The sequence below is a fragment of the Sminthopsis crassicaudata genome, chromosome 2, assembly GCF_048593235.1.
Source record: "Sminthopsis crassicaudata isolate SCR6 chromosome 2, ASM4859323v1, whole genome shotgun sequence".
NCBI lineage: Eukaryota > Metazoa > Chordata > Mammalia > Dasyuromorphia > Dasyuridae > Sminthopsis > Sminthopsis crassicaudata.
The window spans coordinates 26,669,361-26,688,891 of record NC_133618.1 but is presented as its reverse complement, the minus strand read 5'-3'; the positions used below and the strand labels follow the sequence as shown (position 1 = coordinate 26,688,891).

Sequence of the window (19,531 nt, the reverse complement as noted above, 5' to 3'; positions counted from 1 at the left end):
CACCCTGTCCTTCTAAAGCTTTTTCACTTCTACAAGATCTATCTGAAGAGATAACTGCTTGTTTGTTTATAGTTTATGTTGTATTAAATTGCACTGGTTTCTTTCTCACACATGTTGCTGTTTTCTCACAAATAAATTTAGTCCAAGAACTTTAACTGTTCTCCTTATAGGTTCTATAGGTTTAGAGTTAAAATTATGAAACAAACAACCAATAACAAAAAAAGCCCTATTGCAGAAAAATCAACTTACCAGTGGAAGCTGCCATTACAGATTCAGCCTTTGAAGCATCTGTATCTTTTCTATGGAAACACAAATTAAAGTTAAAAATTATTCTTAATTTTAAAGAGTTGACACAACCATCAAATAAGCACAACAACATTTTAAGACATCTTGTTTTAGTAGGAAGACCTGCTTGAATTAAAGTATGTCAAGAAAAAATGCAGCTAACCCCAAACAACCGTGACAAATAATTTGGATACAATAGACAATGGAAGGGAAGAGAAGGCTCCTCTCTCCTTTGAGTAGACAAGTAACAGGCCAAGGCAAAGGACAATATACTGTTAAGCTGTTATTGTGTCTGTTTTGGTTCAAAGTTTTCTTTGTTTTAAGAGGAAGGTTAATGGAGTGATGGGGGGAGGGGAGGAGGAGAAATATTTATGAAAGGCAGCTAGGTGGCACAATGCATAGAGCCCTGAAGTCAAGAAGACCTCAGTTTAACTCTGTATAAAGCCAGAACTCTGTAGAAGTATACTTGAAATAAGGTGCTAACTTGGTGGAATTCAAGAGATGATGGTTCTCTAGTTCCCATTTATACTTAGTACTTAGCATGGTGATATAATGGTTCTCTAGTTCACACATATTCAGTATGCTGTAATAATGTAATTATAATAGGGTTTTTAAACTGGGGACAAAGTCAGATTGAGAGGAGAGACTGATTGAGACTGGCAGACTGCTGGAGGAGACTCGGTCAGACTATGACAGATATAGACTGTGTAAGAGACAAGAAGACTTTGAACTCTATTCTTGTCCATTCTCATGGTGTCTATCCTGCTGAGACCAAGGTCCTTCTGAACAATCTCCAGAAAGCTAGCCTGAACATTACATAAATCTGACCTCAGACACTTAATACTTCCTAGCTGTGTGACCCTGGGCAAGTCACTAACCCCCAAAATTGCCTTAGTGGGGGAAAAAAAAGGGCAACAAATATTTTAAATTTAGGTTTTCCACAGTAAATTGAGCAACTCTTTAAAAGAAAGTCCCTTAGTTTAGTATCCCACTCCCAAAACATAATCATAAGAACACTTACTTTGAAATTGATGGTTTCTTTGTTTCTGAAACTAATTTTTTCCCATCTTTGTTCTAAAAATAAAAGGGATTCACTTTAAAATATACAACTAACCGACTTAAGTCAAGTTATTATACAAAGAAAGATTTCAACAGTACTATTATTGACCCAATACCTTGTTTGGTATTGACCCAAAACCTCAGTATGACAATCTACATCCAATAAATAAATTCCAAATAGGCTTCCTTAGAAGGCTGTACCTTTGCTTTTCTCTCCCATGAGATATTATCCCCTGCTTTCACTAGAACTGACCATCTCATCACATACTATAACTCTTCTCTCCTTAGCCAGGATCTTTTAAGTTATCTACATTCAATGCTGTCGAATTCCCTCTTCTCACTCACTCTCCAAGTGTGGTGATCTGGCTTCTGACACTATCACACAATTCAAACTGTTTTAACCCAGGTAGTAGGGATTCCAAAAGCCAAATTTGGTGCTCTTTTCTCAATCCTCATCATTCTTAATTCATCTTTTGCATTTGACCCTGGTGATGATCCTCTTCTGGAGACTCTTTCTGAATTTTCATGACATCAATTATACTTGGTTTGCTTCCTAACTCAGTACTCCTCAATCTCTCTTGCTGGTTTCAGCATAGCTACAGAATGACTCCCACCTGTTGCTATTCCACCCCAAGGTAATTTCCTGGACCCTGTCCTTTCTCAATATTCTCTGTCTCTCTGTAACATCAATTCTCATGGATTTAACTACATACAGATGATCCTAGATTTACAGACTCACCCTCAGTTTCTCTTTTGGGCTTCACACATTACCAATTGTCCATTGGTAGGCATTTCTGATCGATATCCAAAAGATATTCTACTCTGTCTAAAACTCAGCCTAAACAGTGAAATTTTAAATCTTTCATTGTGCCTGAAATATACTTCCTAAAACAAAACAAAACAAAAAAAAAAAAAAAACTAAAGTAGGAATCAGAGAAATTTGGGGGCTCTTACATAATGTGGCTGTAAGGCCAAAAGTTAGTAATAACATCAGTAATGATTTTCTAAAGGATCAACATTTAAAGGTTATTTCATCTTCTGATTCATAAATTACTCTTCAGGGTGGTAATAAAAGATATAATCATAGAATTACAGCTGCTGACCTAAGGCACTTTGCCTAAAAACGATTTCTAGTCCAAGGATTTTTTTTTTTGATATTCTGAAACCTTAGGCCATCCTTTTGGCAGCCAGGTGATTCCTATAGTTCCCTTCCCTTCCCTTCTCAGAATTATGTTTTAAAATGTTTAAGGTTACAAAGAAAATTAATTATATTGAAATGTCTTGCTTGCGCTACTACTGGGATTATATCCCAAAGAAATACTAAAGAGCGGAAAGAGACATATATGTGCCAAAATGTTTGTAGCAGCTCTTTTTGTTGTAGCTAGAAACTGGAAGATGAATGGATGTCCATCAGTTGGAGAATGGTTGGGTAAATTGTGGTATATGAAGGTTATGGAATATTATTGCTCTGTAAGAAATGACCAGCAGGAGGAATACAGAGAGGCCTGGAGAGACTTAGGTCAACTGATGCTGAGTGAAATGAGCAGAACCAGAAGATCACTGTATACTTCAACAACAATACTGTATGAGGATGTATTCTGATGGAAGTGGAAATCTTCAACATAAAGAAGATCCAACTCACTTCCAGTTGATCAATGATGGACAGAAATAACTATACCCAGAGAAGGAACACTGGGAAGCGAATGTAAATTGTTAGCACTAATATCTGTCTGCCCAGGTTGCATGTACCTTCGGATTCTAATGTTTGTTGTGCAACAAGAAAATGATGTTCGCACACATGTATTGTACCTAGACTGTATTGTAACACATGTAAAATGTATGGTATTGCCTGTCGTCGGGGGGAGGGAATAGAGGGAGGGGGGGCAATTTGGAAAAATGAATACAAGGGATAATATTATAAAATATATATATATAATAATAAAAAAAAAAAAAAAAAAAAAAGAAAGAAATGTCTTGCTTACATATTTCTAAGTCCATTTCCCTGACATCTGGTTGAGAATCCCTGGTCTAGGGACTGTGAGCTCTGTATTCATTCATTCCTAGATTACAGATCATCTACATGAGCAGCACAACGTGATAATGAAAATGTTCAAGGACAGTATAATACTTAGAAAACAGAACACTAGAAGAACAACAGTTCTAATAATGATTTTTCATCTTTTAAAAAGCTTCAGAAACTTCTGGACTTGTAGACTTTGGAAAGATGCAAGGCCACAGCAAGATGCTCAGGCTTGATGAGGAAGGAGTGGATGAATTACCTGGATGTTGCTCGGCAGTTTCTTTTTTCCCGCGGCGCTGATCTTCACCCGCTTCCCTTTCACCTGCACGGGGGTTGTCTCACAGTACTTCACAGCAGCGGCCACAGCCTCTTTAAACTTCATTTCCAAGTAGGCCTAGAAGAAATGGCAAGTTTATGCCTCATCTTCCTCAGATTTGTCCCTACTTAAAGGTGACAGACATATAAATGGACTGCATGCTTCCCTCAGCACTCTCTTCTCCCTGGCCTATTTTTCCTTTGATGCAGAGGGTATCTAGGCCCTCTCCCCAAGCTCTCCATCTTGAATGCCCATAAGCTCTCTCTTAACAGGTGGTTGTGGGCACTCTACCTCCAGCTTGGGAAGCTGACTGAAGGCCCATCAAATAGTCACCTCTGGAAAAAGTGGCCAAGCTGAGGCATCCCGTGGAAGAGATGGCTGAGAGTGGGCACAGCAACAACATGAATCAACACAGAAGGGGCCAGTCTACAAACAGCATTATGGAGACTACTAGAGGTGGATATCCCTTCTTTATTTAGCCCTAAATCTCATGATCAGCTCACATCAGTGGGGTGCTTCCTTCTTTTCTTGTTCAAAATAATAAGGAATCACTTCAGAAGTGAAAATCTACCCCACAGCATGCTATAAAGCCAAGACGACCTTGAATTAATGTTTGTCTTCACTTCCTAGGTGTGGGACTGCTCCCAGGCTCTGACTCCTCATCTGAAAAATGACATTAATGCCCACCTTATTTACAGAGTTTTTAGAGTCATATAGAGAATATATGTTCTGTAAGTAGTATTTTGGAAACAGTTACTAGCCAAGTCTACCTGATACTAAAAAAAAAAAAAAAAAAAAAAAAAAACCCAGCTGATGTTCAGAGACCTATATTCAAACTGCATCGATTTAACAGAAAGTGCTATATTCTTTCTTTGAACATGGCATAACGTTATATTCATTCACAAATAATCAATTATCCATACTTAAAAACAGAATCTTCAAAATTAAACAACTGGCTTTAAAAACACACACAATCTGACAAAACTCTACCCATGGCAGATCCTGCCATTTAGCAACGATCCTGACTGTCTGAGGTCCAGATGGAAAGGAGCAGATGAGCAGGTCCTCATCTTCTCCTTCCTTCTGCTGGGGTGGGAAGGGAGAATGGAGAGCCAGGACTAGCTAGACAGAATATGCAACAAGTTAGTTGGTCAGTTGATCACATGGAATGCATGAGTTGTAGGAGAATTTCTTACTGATTCATGGACTGAAGCTGCAGGATCAAACATTGCTTATTTTCAAATCTTATAAAATATCCTTGTCAAAACTAAGCTTTTCATAAGTGTTCTAATACATATGGATGGAAACTTAAGACAGGCTCCTTTAGAAATCTCTTCAATCCCATTATTTCATTCAAAACTGAAATTCATCCAATCAAAATAAAAGGTAAGATCAAAGGCCACTTATGAGAGAAAAGAGGAAAACTGCTATATACAGAACAGCATAGAGATAGCAAGGGAAGGCAAAGTGCAACAAATGAATAGAATAGAATCAGAAAATGCCCTTAGTATGTTTAAAATGTAATCTCATTGAAAGAACTCTTAAAAAAGCTAAAGACTCACTCACTTCTCAGGGATGTGGGAGGAAAGCTGAGCTTGATTACAGTCCTACTCAGCTCTGGAGTATAAGATTTTGTTTTAATCAACTTAACTCTTGATACCATTTACCAGGTTTTTATGTTTCATAACAAGAAGCTTACCTGCCTTATCACAACTTTTACACTTAATTGCAAAATACTAAAATTTGTACTGAACAAGAAACCTAAGACTATTTCTGACTTCCACAAAACACAACCAATTGTAGACAGTAAAACTACACAAAAACACATCATAAAGGAACAAGGACACATAAGAGAAAGGCCACGAAGTGTACAGGCTGGAGAGAGCCAATCTTGGAATAAGGAAGACCCATTTCTATAACCTACTGGCTGTATGACCTGGGGGGAGGGGGATAAGTCACTTAACATCAGACTGTCCCTGACAACTCTCTACACTACCAAAGTGCCAAACAGCTACTGAGCCAACTGTCTACATTAATGAAATTATAGGTCTGATTTAAAGAGAGTTGGGAGATTATGGATATAAGGGGATGGCCCAGGCTAGTAAAAATCAGTCATTCTGAATTTGAAAAAGGAAAAAAAAAAGCCAGTCATTTCCCATAAAATTATATCATCTCCTTCAAAAGTGCTGATTGAATTGCTTACCTCATTTCTAGATGGAACAATCAAGAGATCACTAACTTTTCCAAATGGTTGAACTATTTTTATAATATCTTGCTCAGTGTAGCCATCAGTTGGTAACTCTGATACATGAATAATTGTATCACAACGCAAGGATTCATCTTCCCACAGCTGTATGGGAGGAGGAAAAAGGTTATTTGGATTTCTAGCAATCCAAATAAGTCACTACACCCTCAAATTAACAATACTTCTAAAATTAAAGGAAAAAACACGCTAACAGATCATGAATGTTTTAATTACCATGCTTATAATCAGTGTCCAAATTTTAGTGTACCAGAGGCTGAAAAGCACTTTAAAAATGACAAAGATATCATATACTGTTCTTTGTAAACAAGAGGGACACAAGTAAATCACAATTAACACAAGTGCTTTGTTTTCCTTCCCTTACTATTAGTGTTAACTTTTCAGTGGGTCATACTCTCATACGGTATTCAATTTTACTCAAAGCAAGGGTTTGAAAATCAACCCAGCATGGCAGACAAACACACTGGTACACTGTTGATGAAGTTAATGAGTTGGTTCAGCCATTTTGGAAAACAATTTGAAACCAAAACTAAAACTGAGCCTGCACTTTGACCCATTGATGACACTATCAGGTCAAATAGATTAAAAAAAAAAAAAAAAGGTCCAATAATGTGTAAAAATATTTATAGGTTTTTTGTTGTTGTTGTTTTTTTTACAGCAAACAAAAAAATGTGCTCATCAATTGGGGAGTGGCTGAACAAATTATAATTTTTGAGTGTAATTAGTATTGTTGCACAGTTAAAAAAAATGATAAAAGGAAAGTTTCTAAGAAACAGGAAGATACTGTGTGAAGTGATGCAAATTAAAGTGAGCAAAATCAGGAAAACTGGTGTGCAACAACACTGTAAAGAAAAACAATTCTGATAGACTTCAGAATGCTTAATCAATAAAAAGACTAAGTCCTAAATACTGATAATGAAGCATTCCACCCATCCCTTGGACAGGTCTTGCCATTTCTAGCTCCACCTTTAACCCCTTTTTTCCAATCACACAGCCACCAATTTAACTGAGACCTCATCAGCTCATGTTTGTCATTGTAAAAGACTAAAAATTTTGGCCTCCTGGCCTCAGGTCTCACCCTAACCTGAGAGAGCAAAGTGATTTTCCTTAAGAGTAGCTCTTCTCCAACCCTAGTTACTCCTGAGGCCCTCCAGCTTGTAAATTCCTTCATGATTTAGGTCCCCACCTCCATTGTACTTCATTCTGCCTTCTTCCAACCACTAGTGCGCCACCTCCCTACACATCACTTTTTTTTTTCCCCTCTTTATATGTATCTCTTCATTAAAATAAGTTTTCCTTCAGAGAATGGCTTATTTTACAGTTTCCATTTGTATCCCTAAGACCTCATAAATGTTCATAAATATTACAGCGCTTAACCTTATGTTGGAGACTTTTGAGAGTGTCATTCATTTACAAACAGGAGCAGCACCAAGAGGATCTCACAGCATTCTCATGAAAATGTAGACAGCTTCCACAACAATGCTCCCCTTGGGGCATACATACACCTTCCTCCTTTAGTCTCATCTGTATTGATAAGAGTCCCATGACATTCTCAGTTGCATCTTTCAAGAAATCTGGCATAATTTTAGAATAAGCAGTCTTCAAGATGGTATTTTACTCTACCTGATCAATCAAGTACTGTGATCATATTTTCTTCTGCCTTCCCAACAATCGCAGGCCCCTAAAAACAGGAGTCTGCTTTAAAAAAAATATTTGCAAAAGCTTGCCTATCTCCAATTCCATGAAAAATGCCCCTTCCTTAGTAAGTATAAGTAAATATTCCTTTGTAACAGTCTAAAAAAAAAGCTAAACAAAGGAACTGATATTTGATTCAAGACAACAGGGAGTCAATGAAATCTGAGTAGAAGAATGGTATTGCTTGATTTAAAGAAAAATCTATTTGGTGGCTATATGTGAAAGATATAGCAAAACAAGTGACATAGAGAATTCCCCTCCTCCCCAGTCCTTTGGTTTGTAGTTGTGACAACTGTCCTGTGAGGGGTGGGCACTTTTGTGGACAAAAGAGGTACATACTCCAGAAAATAAACAGGAGTAAAGAGGTTCCATCTGCATCCCAGCTTTAGATACATAATCTTCTAACCTCAAACTGTTCTTCTTTCTAACTTTGTATTGTGGAGCCTTAAGCATTTACTATGTTAAGCTTGACCCTATCCAGCTATTCTAACTTTCGTTCACACCAGATATTCCATCAGCTACCCAATCTTGTTTCTCTCCCCAAACATTTCTTAAAATCTTCCTCCATAACTGGAAAGTTACCATTTGCATTCAAGCCATCACCTTGGGCTTGAAGCACTGCTATTGTTTAAATGGACTCTGTCAGAAGCCTCTTCCCATTACAGTTTCTTCTGCACATATTAAAGGTGTGATCACACTCATTCCAGAGCCATTCTAATGCCAAGAGTTCCTTATTCTATACTTGGCATTTAAAAATTCTTCACACAGCTTCAGACATGTAACACTTCCTAGCTGTGTGAACCTAGGCAAATCACTTAACCCCAATTGCCTCAGCAAAATAAATTAAGATAAAATAAAATTCTTCACAACTGCTCCTGATCTTTTACCCTTATTCCACTTAAAAACACAATGGAAAACCCCCAAATGTGAAGAGGTACTTTAAGCCTATTTATAACTTTAAACATAACCAAAGTAAATTAAAAGGAAAAGTATTTCTTTTGAAAACTTTCTGCTGAATTGAAATCAACTCATTAGGCTGTCTATATCCTTTATGGTGACAAATTATAACCACAGAAACATGACTCCAGTTATGACCTATTTAGGTGGCACAATGGACAGAGCACAATGGGTCCAGAATCATGAATCCTGCTACACTGTATGACCTTGAACAACTCACTTAACCAATGTCTCCCTCAGTTTCCCCATCTGTAAAATGGGGATAACAGCAGGGTGGTTGTTGTTAAGGATCAAATCAGATAATATAGCACAGTGCTTGACATACACAATACATAATTCTATTGTTATAAAAATATATGGAAAATATACATATTATACATATTTTAAGGTTATGTAATAAAATGTTATTTTGCTGATGGGGCATTATCCGCCCAGAGTCACCATCATCTAATGGACACCAAGGTAGGCTACCTGCTTCCTAAATGAGTTTAGTTTGCTTGGTTGAATTTATGTCTTAACTCTACCACCATTTTCATACATGAGGCCTTCAACATATGCTGGGAATGATCTGGTACTACAATTCATCAACTACCAGGACCTACATTTTCACACTCTAAGCCAACTAGAGAAAGGGTCACCAGTGAGTTAATTGTGCTACTATCTAAATGCTGAAAATTCCTCTCTTAATTCTACCTCACTCCTAAAAAACTGTTACTTTCTTGATGCTATGCTGTCATTCTTTCCTATTCAATGAATCCATTATTCCCACTATGGCTTCCAAATATACAGGAGAGCTAATGTTTGATAAATACTACTGGAAAAAAAACTAGAAAACAGGAGGGGAGGGGGGTGGAGACAAACTGGAAAAGAGTAAATTTGAGCTCTTCCTGGTGTCCCTCAGATCAACACCAGATCAAGCCTCTGAACTAGTTTTGGAGTGACAGAACCCATAAATAATTGGAGTGTAACAAATTTCCAGCAGAACATGTTTTGGAAGTTCAGAAGTGTGTTTCAACTGGTGGGGGAGGAGGGCGCAGTAGAGAGGAGCAGGTGGCCACGCAGGGACCCAGGGCAGTGTGGCTTCCACTAGTAGATTCTACTGGGAGGCTCTCAGCCAAAATACATTAGCATTGGCTATCAGCAAATCAGTTCTGAGACACTCAATGTAAACAGAAAAAGTCAACAATGAATCTCTGAACCCCAGAATAACACAGGACTTAGCCAAGCCCACCCAGCACTGGAATTAAGTAAGCAGCACTAGCCCAGGGCAGCCACTGTCCTGGTGAGGAAGCTCGAGACAATCTCCCCTGTACCCTAAGAGCAGACCTCAACCTTTAACAAGTGAGCAAAAAAAGCAAAAAGAGCTCTGACCCTAGATAGCTTTTACAGAGACAGAGAAGAAGAGACCTCAAATCCTGAGGACACTCAAGGCAAAATGTCTCCAGATGAAGTCCCAAAGATTGATATGAGTTGGTCTCCACCTCACAAGGCTCTCTTGGAAGAATTCAAAAAGGATCTTAAAAGAGAATTACAAGAAAAACTAGAAAAAAGTCTGTCAGCAATTACTGATATAGATTAATACCTTATATGATATACATGATAAATTCCAAATGGCTACATGAACTAAATATAAAAGGTCCTATCATGAACAAATTTAAGGTTCATAATCACTATATTAGCAAAGATAAAGGAGGAAAATGACAAATACTTAAGGGATTTGGGAAATCAAAAACACGAGTGTACTAATAGAGCTATGAACTGGTTCAGTCATTATGAAAAGCTATTTGGTACTATGCCCAAAAAGTTCAATAAATTGTGGTCCATCAATACTACTTCTAGGCATATTCTTAAAAGAGATTGAAGAAAAGATGCTTAAGTACAAAATATTTTTAACAGCTTTTTTCATAGTAGCATAGAATTGAAAACTAAGGAAGGGATCATCTACTGGGAAATGAGAAAACAAATTATAGTTTATGAATGTAATGGAATATGACGGTTCTACAAGAAACAGTTTCAAAAGAAATCAAAAAACTTCTATGAAGTGATACAGGAAATCAATTACAAAACATCATTAAAGTTAGAAAGAAAAAACAACTTCAAAAGACTTTAGAATACTGATCAATGCAGTAACAAATCATGACTCCAGAAAACTGAAGCAAATTAGCCACTTCCTGACAGGAAGGTGATGGATTTCAAATGCAGAACAAGACCTATATTTTTGGAGAAAACTAAAAGGAAACCTGCCTCACTTGATAATGCATATTTGTTAGAAGGATTTTGTTTTCACTTTTTTAACTGCTATAGGTTGAAGGAAAAAACTGTTGAAATTAGATTACTAAAAATACGAATTGACAAGATTATAGATTTAAAAAAAAAAAGACATTCCAAATTTGGAAAAAAAAAATACCTATCCCAATATGATAAAAAAATCAAAATCAAAGTTTAAAAAACAATAAACCACAAATAACACTATAGTCTTTCTCTAACATATAAGAAATTAAATTAATCCTCTATCTTCCTACAAACAGTAATGTCAACAAGGGCTATGAGAAGACAGATAACCTAATTGAACTGCCTATCACAAAATAAAATAAATCCACAAGCTCAAAAATGAAAAAACCAATGATGCTCTTGATAAATAGACAAAAGATATTTCTTGCCTCAAAGCAAAAAAGGAAAACAGCCAGGACATAATAGTATATATGCTCATTGTCACCTTTGGTCACTGTATCACGAATTTTTTACCTTTTTGGTCCCTATAAGAAAGTATTACATTTAGAGGTTGTGGATGGTTTTTTTCTTTTTTCTCTAAAAATGATATTTATTTAAGGAAAAACATTATGTATATATTTTAACTACAAACTAACTAAATTAGGGGAAAAATGGCATCCAGAACTACCCAAAAGAGCCCTGTAGATTCAACTTACATCCAGTAAACTGGCAAAGATGACAAAAGAAGGTTAGAGTCAATGATGCAAGGGATGGTGTCAACACAGGCACACAACGATACATTTTTGGTGGATCTGCAAAATGTCACAATCCTCCTACAGAGCAAGTGGAATTATGCCAAGAAAGGTATACGACCTAGATTCACAAGTCAATGATATTCATCACTTTTTTTTTTTTTTTTTTTTTTTTTTGCAGAAGAAACACAGTAAATGACCGTTTGAGTAGCTAAACAAGCTGTGATAATGTGAACAAAATGGGAGTATGACTGTGCTATAAAAGAAAATGAACGAGATGAGATGAATCTTGAGAAGTATATAAAGACTAAAACGAACAGATGCAAAAAACTGCTGGGAAAACAATAATGTGAATGGATAAAGGAACAATGAGGATAGCAACACAATCAACCTTGAATATTATAAAACTAACATGACCAAGCTCTGCTCCAGAGAAGCGGCAAGTGTAGAATACTACCCAAGATGTTAAGACTTAAATATGCCGATTAGTTTTAATTTTTTTCCTTTCCGGCTCTTTAAAAAACAATAAATTCTAAGGGATGGCTCTCTGGGAAGCATACATATAATAAGATGATATATAAAAGAAATAATAGACATTTAATAAGTATTTAAATCACATAAAGCCTTAGAATCTTTCCTGATAATATCAATATCCAGTCTCTACTGCAATCCACCTGTTCTCTTGAAGTTTCCACACTCTGCTCACTCCCTATACTACTTCCAGCTCAGAAGAAAACCCTAAAACATTGGAGGTCCCTTTCAGATCTAGAACCTCTTATGATTCAATAATCACCCAGATGCCCATGTGATTTCTGGCTAGATGGTTGTTTCTAATTCATCTTTTGAGATTATGATTCTTCAAAATGTAAGAGAGAAAGGCAACTGTATTTTGAGCATGCTCACCAGCAGAACAGGCTCTGCACTGTGAGTGGTAGAGTCTCTAACCTTTCTTTGAGGAACACTTTCCTCCAGCATCTGTGATGAGCAGGCATCTTCAGGATTCTTGATCTTATGGCGAGCAGAGTGACTGGCTGAAGAGGGCTCACTCTTGGCTGAGCCTGCATTCTTACAAGGTGGTTTTGAACCGCTGCTGAGCGTCTTCTGGCTTGAGGATCTTCCCTTCCCACCTACTTCAAAGTGCTTCTGCTTACTGAACTCTGCAGGAAAACCATGTCCTAGACTCTGTACCACAGCTTCCAATGAGCTTCTTTTATCTGGGCAGAAAAAAGCACAGAGCGCGTCTCAAAGACTTTGAGCTGTCAGTAACCATACCATCATAAGAACTAGGGCAGGGCATTCCCTTCACTGTTTTGGGCCACCAAAAAGGCATGCTAAAGACACAGGACTATCAGCTTCCAGGATTCTTTTATAAGCCCGACGCCTATTATCAGGTCAATTCTTTTGTGCTAAGGATCCTTACAAAGCATTCAAAATTAGTCTTTATTATTCTTAAGAACACTTAAGAGAAATGAAAATGTAATAGTTGATATAGAACACTCTTATAAGCAAAATCATTAATTCTATTTGAAAGGCATTTGCTTTTCCAGTAGATAAATGAATATGAATTTTCAAGGAATAAACTCAATTATGCTTCACATAACTTAAACCAAGCAGAATATGAAGCCTTAGCTTAAATTTTACTTAAATTTTTACAACATTCCTTACCTTACCAAAATAAATAATAACAAAAAAAGAAAAAAGTTGAATGGTAATTTGCATTTTATTGTATGAAAAGGATTAGCTTATTTATGACTACTGCTTTTTCACTTACTATAATATGCCCCCCCCCCCAAAAAAAGTTCTAATTTTAAGATATGCCAAGTACTTTACATATTGGAATGAGAACTAAAAATAGGTCTCCTGACTCTGAATTTACCATTTTTTTCTATTAATTGTGCTCTCAAATGCTTGATTGATATGCATTTTTGAGCATTTAAAGAATAGATTCAGAGTATGTAGTCATGCTTTTCCAACCTCTGTTAATATTAAGCAAAATAAACTAGGGAACTGAGCTACTATAGCAAAATTTTTTTATTAAAAAAAAAAAAAAAAAAAAAAAAAGCTGGGAGAGAAAGATAAACTGATTTTTAACGTGCAAAGTGACCATTGGTATACCTGGTGACCTGGGCCGTCTCCTTGATGTCCACTCAGAGCTAGCAGATCTTGGGGGCTTAGGACTGCCCCGAAGGGGATTTCTAGACCTATGTGGTGACCGAGACCGATGTCGAGGACTGAAACGATGTGAACATCTTGGACTTCGACTTCTTGGTCTGTTTTGCATGTAACGTCCAGGGCTTCTAGACCGAGATCGCCGCAACTTGTGACCAAAGCTTGGTCCCCTAGACCGGCGGGGGACTGGCACTAGATGAGTGAGTACGTCTCCTTGGAGTCTGATTTTCTTTTCTATTGCCCTCATCTCTGTGAAATAAAATCAAGAGAATAGATTTAAAGAAATCCCCACTTAATTTCAGTTTTTTCAGAAGTTAATTTACAATTTAAAAACTTTCAAATAGGATGTGCATGCATACTCTAACTCTAATAGCTTTTTAAATGAGATTTATTTGAACATATATTTACTATTTTAATTTTCCCAGTTAGATGTAAAATGAAATTTTACATTTGTTTTTTAAAACTTGAGTTGCAGATTCTTCCTCCCCCTCTCTCCCCTCTTCCCGCTTGTGAAGGTACATGTGAAGTTAAGTAAAGGATGAAGACACATTTTTGGTAAATAACTGGTTCATCCCACAAATACTTTTCTTCCTGACAGCCAAAGATAGATTTGAGGTTTTTTTTAAAAGACCATAAAGAATTCAGAAATTTTATTTGAATAACTACAATGAATATTATGCATATCCTCAAAAGTATAACTATAGAGCAGTAGTGTCAAAATTTAAAATGAGAAATAGGGGACTGCTAAAATATACTTAAAATTTCCCTGCAAGTTGCATACTGACTTAGTTAACTACATGTTAATGTTTGAAGTAGTCCTTCAAAAAACTGGCAAAAAACTAAAAACTGAATAGATGCCCATCAGTTGGGGAATAAATTATCATATATGAATGGAATGGAATATTATTGTACTATAAGAAATGATGAACAGGCTTGAATTCAGAAAAGACTACAAAGACTTACATGAACTGATGCTAAATGAAGTGAGCAGAACCAAGACAACATTATATAAAATAACAAAATTATGTGACTATCAACTGTGATGGACTTCGCTCTTTTTCAACAATGAGGTGATTCAAGACAATTTCAATAGACTTGTGATAGAAAGTGCCATTCACATCCACAAATTGAATAGATCAAAGAATAGTATGTTGCTTTTTTTTTTTGATGACTGTTATTCATCTGCTTGGTTTTTTTCCCTTTTGATCTGATTGTGTGTGTGTGTGTGTGTGCGCGCATGCGTGCATAGCATGAAGAATATAGAAATATGTTTAGAACAATTGCAATATTTACTTATATCAGATTGCTTGCTATCTTGGGGAGGAGACAGCAGTAGAAAAGAAAGAAAAATTTGAAACTCATGATTTTGCAAAGGTGAATATTAAAAATTATTAAAATTTTTTAAAAATCCATATTATGTTCTACTGTATTTTTATTTATTGTTAACTACTTCTCAATTACATTTTATCTAACTCAGCCTCTTTAAGTGTCTGGACTACTAAGGACTTTTTCACCTGTGCTATAGAGGAAAGCCAAAATATGGTCAAGGCAAGGAAAAAAATTATTTTAAATTTTAGGGAGCAATTTATGGAAACATAACAAAGACCCTGCTGATGTTCTTATATTGCCTCTGAAGTCTTTTTGGGAAAATCAACTCATCAATACATATTAATAAGCACCTCATATAAGTGCTAGGTTCAAAGGACACAAAACCAAAATAAATTATTTCCCACTCAAGTGGCTCATTTTCTTTGAGAGAAAATATACTTCTTTAATTATATCAAGAATACAAAACAAATATAAAAAATGATTAGGGTTTGCAATCAAGTGGTAGCTTTATGAGTAGAGAAAAGACATGTCAGAGAGACAATGCAAAAGCAGGCGAAACATGTGAGCTAAGTGTGACTACCACCAAGGTCACACAGACCTAAATAAGCAGGGCAACAGTTGCATACTGTACAATTACAGGGAGGTATGGAAGAGATGTGTGTATGAGGAAAGGTAATGAAGCCATTGTCAGTTTGAGATGTGAAGAGATCCGAGGGGACATGCCATTGAATTCATGTGAGATGATTATCAAGAGAGTATAAGAAGGGAAAAAAGTCATCCTAGAACGCGGGAGCACCTCTGATGAGGGCACGCCATGATGGGCAGGCCAGTATCCCCCTTGTCTCACATCTCCAAAGTTCTTTGAGAGTATCTTGGTACTGTTTTTTCGGACCACTCTCTGAGCACTTACTTTCTACGAGTTTTCCATAAAATAGTCTTTTAGGCAAACATATTTGGCATTCAAACAATGTGACCAGACAACCAACTGGCTTTTTTCTCTTTTCACTCCAGTCCCTCTCCCCTGTGCTCACTACCTCTTTGACCCTACTGCCCCTTTCCTGGCTGCTTCTACCACTGATACAACAACTCAAGTCCTTTGAGATTCGTCTTATACAACAGTACTGGACAGGATAGCCAGGGGTACAGTCCTTTGGAAGGAGCCACACTCAGTGAATGACAGAAGACAAGAGTAGTCAGAAAAGGGTTAAGAAGAAAGCTGTTTTGGAAGGTCGTGACTTCCCTTTTCCCTGCAAGCATTCAAATAAAAGCTGATGGACCATTTGGGAGGATATACAGTAAATGAAAATCAAATTACTGGCTAGATTCTATAAACCAAGTAGTATTTCTTTAATCCTAGCATTCAGGGAAAAAAAACCAATCCATAATGGGAAAGACAACAAGTACATATAAAACTATATGGTATAAATGTAAATGTAATATATATATATATATATATACACATATATATATATATACATATACATATACATATATATATATATATATATATAGTATTTTGGGAAGTTGGGAATCAGCAGCAGTAGGAATTAGGAAAGGCTTCATACAGAACATATTATTTGAGCTGCATTTTCAGAGATGAGGATTCTATCAGTCAGGACAAGAATGAAATAGAGGAAGGAGGGTGGAAAGGCAAAGTCAGGAGATGGGAGTTGAGGGAGTGAAAAGAAAGCCAGTTTTAATAGAATATGCACAGGAAGGGGAAAAAATGTCCAATGAAGCTGGAAAGGCAGGTCAGGGCCAGGTTGTATAAAGTTTTTGTATTTGCTCCGGAGGCAAAGGAAGGCATTAAAAATTGGCTAATAGAGTCACACAGATCTAAACTTAAAATTACTCTAGCAGCTGCATGTAGTAATGACTGGAATAGTGAAAGACTTGAGGGAGACAGACCAACCAGAAGACTGCTCCACCAACTCCAACAAGATACTGCATAAAAAAGTGATCCATGTACTACTACAAATAAAAGCGAAATATTGCTAGACTACTTGCAATGATTTTCTTTTTAAAGTTCCGGAGTAGCTAGGTGGCACAGTGGATAGAGCACCAGCCCTGAAGTCAGGAGGACCTGAGTTCAAATCTAACTTGACACTTAACGCTTCCTAGCTGTGTGACCCTGGGCAAATTACTTCAGGGGAAAAAAAAATTATATTGTATTTTTAAACCAAAGTAACTTCCCCCTTTGTTAAAAGGTTGAAGGCAAAACCAATGACAACATCTAACTGCAGAGATTACAATCCACACATGCAAGTGCAATATCATCTCCCTCTGACCCATGCCCACTCTACTGATAGGAGGAATGTTTCATCTTTGGTTCTCCATTAACTCAAATTGTTCTTTGCAATCTGAGTTCCAATTCAAAACAAATTATACATTGATTTAAGTTATCATTTTAACATAGAATCTTTAATCACCAATCAAGAGTGGGCCATTTTAAAAAATACTAACGGCATTTTATTTTTCAAAATACAAAGATAGTTTTCAACTTCTGCAAAACCTTGTGTTCCAAATTTCCCTCCCCCGCCTCTTCCCACTCCCCTAGACATCAAGTAATATAGGTTAAACATGTGCAATTCTTCTAAATCTATTTCCACATTTATCATGCTGCACAAGGAAAATCAGAACAAAAAAGGAAAAAGAATGAGAAAGAAAACAAAAAGCAAGCAAACAATAAAAAAGGGGAAAATACTATGTATCTTCCATAGTAAGAGTAGACATTTTTGCAAAGGGTACTTTTTGCTTACTACTCAACCTATTTGAAGACTATTAGCAAAATATCATTGCAATTAACAATTGCAACCATGAACTTTAAGAGATGCTTGCTCCTTGGAAGGAAACTCTGCCAAAAACTGGATAGCATACTAAAAATTAGAGCTATACTTGCTGTCCCAAAGATCTGTAAAAGTCAAAGTTATGATTTTTTCCAGTAAAAATGTATGGTTGTGAGAGGTGCACTATATGGAAAGCTTAGCACCACAGAATCAACACTTTCAAACTATGATGCTGGAAAAGACTTTTGAGAGTCCCTTGGAGAGCAAAGAGATCAATCAGTCAATGCTTAAATTAATTCAAAGTAATCATTGGAAAGACAAATACTGAAACTAAAGCTAAAATATTTTGGCTATATGAGGAAAAGACTACACTGGAAAAAATTTCTTGATATTGATAAAGACTAAAAGCAAAATATAAAGAGGATGGAAAAGGATGAAAGAGATAGAAAGTATCAGGAAAGCAATGAACCTGAGATCAGATAGACTTTAGGAGAAAACAAAAGAGGCATCTGAGGTCCATGGGGTTACAAAAAGCTCACAAGGACTAAATAACAGTAACAGCTTGGCAAAAATCATTACCTCCTGGAAGACAGGATCTCAGGATTCCAATCGGGATATCTGTTTTTAGAGGGGGAAATGACATTAATGAATATAATTAGATTGTCAATATGATACTTTAAAAAAAAAAATCAAATGTAATAGAAGCCCAATAAGTCTTTTTGTTTCTAACTACAATAAAAAACATGGATTGTTCCAAAACATCCCAAGTTTACAAGAATAATTTCCACTTCTAAAATACAATTCCACTGTGCTACTTGTGTTAGACATTCACCTGTAAGTTCTGACTAAATATGTTTTTAATTTAGACACAAAGACTTTAAGTACAGGTTATAATTCAATTTTTTTAAAGTAAAAGTGGTCCTACCACAGAAATCATAAACTAAAAGATGATGGAAAGAATTTTGTTAAGCCAAGTTCATGTATCAAAGTGGAATGGAAAATTTCAGACAGAACAGAGTATTCGGTAATAGAGCAAAGGTACATGTCACGGTATCAAAGAATTATATACTTTATACTATAACCTTCTTTAACTTAAAAATGTTTTATATTTCTTTAAAAAAAAAAAAGCAATTGTTTAAATAATTTTTCATGAAATTAGGGTTCTTTAAAATACCTTAAGTGACATCTACTCTATTTAACTTGTTTGTACTGATTTTTCCCCATTAGAATGTAAACTTTTTGAGACAGGACTATTTTTGTTTTACATCCCTATAATATTTGGAAAATATACAAGAACTTAATAAATGATTCCTGATTAAGTTTATGTTCTGTATATAACTCTCGTTAAGTCACAAACTTTTTTAGACAACACTGAAACTTTAACTACCAGATATAAGAACCATGAAGTTAAGTAACTACAAGGTTTATTCAACTTCATTAAAAGATTAATTTATGGAAGATACAATATAACTGTAGGTATTATAACAAATGGTCTTCTGTCACTACTCATGACTGAGAAAAAAACTGGACTATGACCCAATAAATAACTGACCCCATCAGTCAGGCAAAGATTCTAGCCTTTTGAATGAATAGTCTTCCATTTAAGGAGTTTTCAAACTCAACTTAATCCATTTATTTAAAGCATGAAATTAATGTGTTAAAAACTTTCTATAAGAGCTCCAAACCTCA

The 19,531-nt window shown here is 36.0% G+C and overlaps 1 protein-coding gene across 1 annotated transcript in view; it reads right to left on the bottom strand.

Moving 5' to 3' along the window:
- Positions 1-19,531, bottom strand: part of ZNF638 (zinc finger protein 638) — a 140,458-nt gene that overhangs the window by 39,515 nt on the left and 81,412 nt on the right. Inside the window, 8 exon segments of the mRNA XM_074285532.1 lie at positions 250-299; positions 1,307-1,359; positions 3,624-3,758; positions 5,884-6,030; positions 12,504-12,772; positions 13,674-13,923; positions 13,925-13,976; positions 18,422-18,460. Coding sequence (XP_074141633.1) covers positions 250-299; positions 1,307-1,359; positions 3,624-3,758; positions 5,884-6,030; positions 12,504-12,772; positions 13,674-13,923; positions 13,925-13,976; positions 18,422-18,460 — 995 coding nt within the window.